This window comes from Eurytemora carolleeae, unplaced genomic scaffold (genome assembly GCF_000591075.1).
Source record: "Eurytemora carolleeae unplaced genomic scaffold, Eaff_2.0 scaffold37, whole genome shotgun sequence".
Lineage (NCBI taxonomy): Eukaryota > Metazoa > Arthropoda > Copepoda > Calanoida > Temoridae > Eurytemora > Eurytemora carolleeae.
Window position 1 is genome coordinate 161089 of NW_019396242.1, and position 4127 is coordinate 165215.

Sequence of the window (4127 nt, forward strand, 5' to 3'; positions counted from 1 at the left end):
CCCACCCCCTGCACTCCCTCTTCATCCCACCCCCTTGTCCCCCAACCACAAACTTTTATCGAAACATGACGGTTAAGTTTACCTTTTTTTGCATGAATCTCCGGGTGTGTTGAACCTTTAACCAGTAGTTTCTCCAATCCAGGATCACAGGGTTTGAACCCTGCGGAGAGAGAAACCACAGAACAACACCAGGATTCATATACTTCCCGTCCCAACCTTCAATCTTACTCCGTCCTTATTTAGCCATCAATCTCTTCTTGTCTAGAATTAACTTCACAATCTGATCGATTCCTAACCAACCTCATCCTTTCTTTATCCTTCTTATTTAGATTATTCCTCCATCTTTATCATGTTTTAGTTTTCGTGGTTATAAATCTTCATAAACAACCTTCAAGATGAAGGAGCTCATACCAGACCAAAATATGTATTTTCGAAAAACTATTCAAAATAAAATTTACAAAAATGTCCACAAATATTTTGGTTCTAATATTCTTGTATTTAAGGAGAATGGCTTAAACTGCCTGTTGGATCTACTAGCAGGGATGGATTGGGATACTGCTCAGTCTAGTATACACACAGCAGCTCTAGGCTGTATGAAAGCTTTAATGAATAACACGGTTAGTTTAATGGAAAAATGTTAAACCTTTTTATGATAATTTTTTTCAATTAATTCCTTTTTCATCCTTTTCAACCATTTGTTCTCTTATTCTTCCTTTATTTAAAATTAGTTAGTATACTATGGTCGTGTGCTATAACTATGGCCGTGTCCTAGAACTAACGTTAGTAAACTATGGTCGTGCTAGAACTAACGTTAGTAAACATGGTCGTGTGCTTGAACTAACGTTAGTTAACTATGGTCGTGTGATAGAACTAACGTTAATAAACTATGGCCGTGCGCTAGAACTAACGTTCGAAAACTATGGTCGTGTGCTAGAACTAGCGTTAGTAAACTACGGTCGTGTGCTAGAACTAACGTTATGTAAACTATGGTCGTGTGCTAGAACTAACGTTAGTGATCTATGGTCGTGTGCTAGAACTAACGTTAGTAAACTATGGTCGTGTGCTAGAACTTACGTTATTAAACTATAGTCGTGTGCTAGAACTAACGTTAATAAACTATGGTCGTGTGTTACACAGCTACTGTTTGCTAACACTGGTTTGCGGTTTTATCCACACTATCCATTATACATATCCCGTTATTTGTTTAAGAAAATAATCGCAACTTTTAATTTATAATTTAGAAAATAGATTTAATCGTCTTTAATGCACTTACATTGTATTTTTCTATTTTGAAAAAATGAAATTTTACTTTGATGGATTTCCTGCATGCAACATAACAAATTATTTTGATTAAACAACAAACAAACCAAGAAACCAAACAATTAGAAGATTATTCCCATAACTGTTCCCTGGTCAAGCTTCATGGGATATTTCAACCAGAATAATTTCTCAGGTTCAACGCAAATATCTCAGCTTATGAGGTTAATCTAGCACCCAGAGTCGGGACGGATCCTGATTTTATTTTGCCCTTTCTCCGGGTGCTTATTCCTTACAGCGCTGAGATAAGATTGTTCGAATGATATTGGAATAATGATAAATTCATCTTAAATTAAAAATTCATAATCTATAAATGAAAAAACGAATTATTAAAATAATGAATACTATAGTTACCAATGAATGAGGAGGAAGGAAGGAAGGATGCATGAATGAATGAATGAATGAATGAAAGAATTGAGTGTCTAATTCATCAATATTTAATCAATAGTTTAGATTAACTGGTGTTGGAATTTCGAGAAAAAAGTTAATTAATTATTTTACGAATGTCTTCTTTTTTAGAGTGGGAGGGCCCATGTATTAGCACACCCAACTGGAGTAAATATAATCACACAAAGTCTGAGCTCGGAGAATGTTAAAACAAGGATTGCAGTTCTAGAGATCCTTGGAGCAATGTGTCTCGTTCCAGGAGGGCACAAGTAAGTTTTAATAATCACACCATTACCATCTATCTTTTTATCTATCTATCTATCTATCTATCTTTCTATCTATCTATCTATCTATCTATCTATCTTTTTATCTATCTATCTATCTATCTATCTATCTATCTATCTATCTATCTATCTAGACGAGTACTGGATGGGATGGTACACTACCAGGAGTATAGCAGTGAAAGAACTAGATTTCAGGGCATTATCAATGATCTAGACAGGAGTACTGGCAAATATAGAGATGATGTTAGTCTCAAGGTAGGTTTTAGAAAAATCAACCCTTATTTTAGTCCTTTTTTGTTGAACTTCTTGATCGGTCTTTCGCTATTGAAATAGGGTTTTTTGGTGGTTTTAGTAAAAAATAAATATATTCTACCCTTTCCATCTATCTATTTAAATCCGAGATTTCCCTTTAAAAATGTGAGTAAAAACTCTTTAAATTTTGGGGGTTGTGTGAACGATTCTCTGGGTATTGTCTGGAGTAGGGAAGGATATCAGTTTACCTATTGACCCAACCTAGCCTGGTATCAATATGACAAGGTCTGAATACTCTAATCAGGGTTCTATAAATCTTTTTAGAACAAGATTAAACCAAGGAATTCTAAAAGAAAATATACGCATTATTCAAATTTCATGCTCAGCATACTAAAAAAGATGGGTGGAAACGATATGGGCCGGAGGGAGGGAGGAGGAGGGTGAAAATAACAAATAATGGATTTGCAGGGTGGTGGGTTGGGGCGGAGAAATACGGGACAAAAAGACCTTTTTTCGAAAGTTTTTCTCTTTTTATTGCGCATTTTCTGTTGCAGACCACCATCATGTCTTTTGTGAACGCAGTTCTCAACTATGGAGCAGGAACAGAGAATCTTGAGTTTAGATTGCATCTCAGGTTCGAGTTCCTTATGCTCGGTATTCAACCCGTCATCGAGAAGTTGAAGCATCATGAGAACGAAACCTTAAACCGCCATCTTGATTTCTTCGAGATGGTTCGAATCGAGGACGAGAAGGAGCTGGCCAAGAGATTCGACCAGGTTCATGTCGACACAAAGAGCGCCAGCAATATGTTCGAGTGTCTCAGGCAATCATCTTTATATACAACTTTAACATTTTCATAATTTGCATTCATGCACCCCCCCCGTATCCTGAACTGATGCCAGATAATATGCTATTAAGATTAGAAACTGCAACTTCATGATTGATGGTTAAAAAGTCAAGATGAGCATGTTTTTCATATTCCACAATCAGTTTAATTATACCCGGGAGGATTGCAACATTTCTGCACGATGCAGTATCTCCGTCGTTCAGATAATGACATGCTATTTGCTAGTTTGTTTAATTGCTAAACCCCCCCCCCCTTTTATCCATTTGGAATCTTCACACTTTGTTTATGGCTTCGCTATTTGTTAAATTTGGCTTTAAAATATATTACAATTTAACTCACTGTTTTACTGTTTTACTGTTTTACTGTTTTTTATGTGTGATATATTTTTATAAACCTATGACTTTAATATAAAAACTGTTTATTTCTGCTTCACAAACCTGGAATAGGTTCAAACTTATTGCTCCCTAATTTATGAATTGGGTTATTGCTCCATAATCTATGAATTTGGTTTATTGCTCCCTAATCTATGAATATGATTTATTGCTCCCTAAGTTATGAATAGGTTTACTGCTCCCAAATCCATGACTAAGTTTACTGCTCCCTAATCCATGAATAGGTTTATTGCTCCCTAATCCATGAATAGTAGGTTTACTGCTCCCTAATCCATGAATAGGTTTATTGCTCCCTAATCAATGAATAGGTTTATTGCTCCCTAATCCAAGAATAGGTTTATTGCTTCATAATCCATGAATAGGTTTATTGCTTCATAATCCATGAATAGTAAGTTTACTGCTCCCTAATCCATGAATAGGTTTATTGCTCCCTAATCAATGAATAGGTTTATTGCTCCCTAATCCAAGAATAGGTTTATTGCTTCATAATCCATGAATAGGTTTATTGCTCCCTAATCCATGAATAGTAAGTTTACTGCTCCCTAATCCATGAATATGTTTATTGCTCCCTAATCAATGAATAGGTTTATTGCTCCCTAATCCAAGAATAGGTTTATTGCTTCATAATCCATGAATAGGTTTATTGCT

The 4127-nt window shown here is 35.5% G+C and overlaps 1 protein-coding gene across 1 annotated transcript in view; it reads left to right on the forward strand.

Moving 5' to 3' along the window:
- The window catches only part of LOC111699134 (disheveled-associated activator of morphogenesis 1), a gene marked incomplete in the record, with an annotated part of 37953 nt that overhangs the window by 18142 nt on the left and 15684 nt on the right, over window positions 1–4127 (forward strand). The window contains 4 exon segments of the mRNA XM_023469714.1: window positions 504–617; window positions 1837–1973; window positions 2123–2243; window positions 2795–3064. Of these exon segments, the coding sequence (XP_023325482.1) occupies window positions 504–617; window positions 1837–1973; window positions 2123–2243; window positions 2795–3064 (642 nt within the window).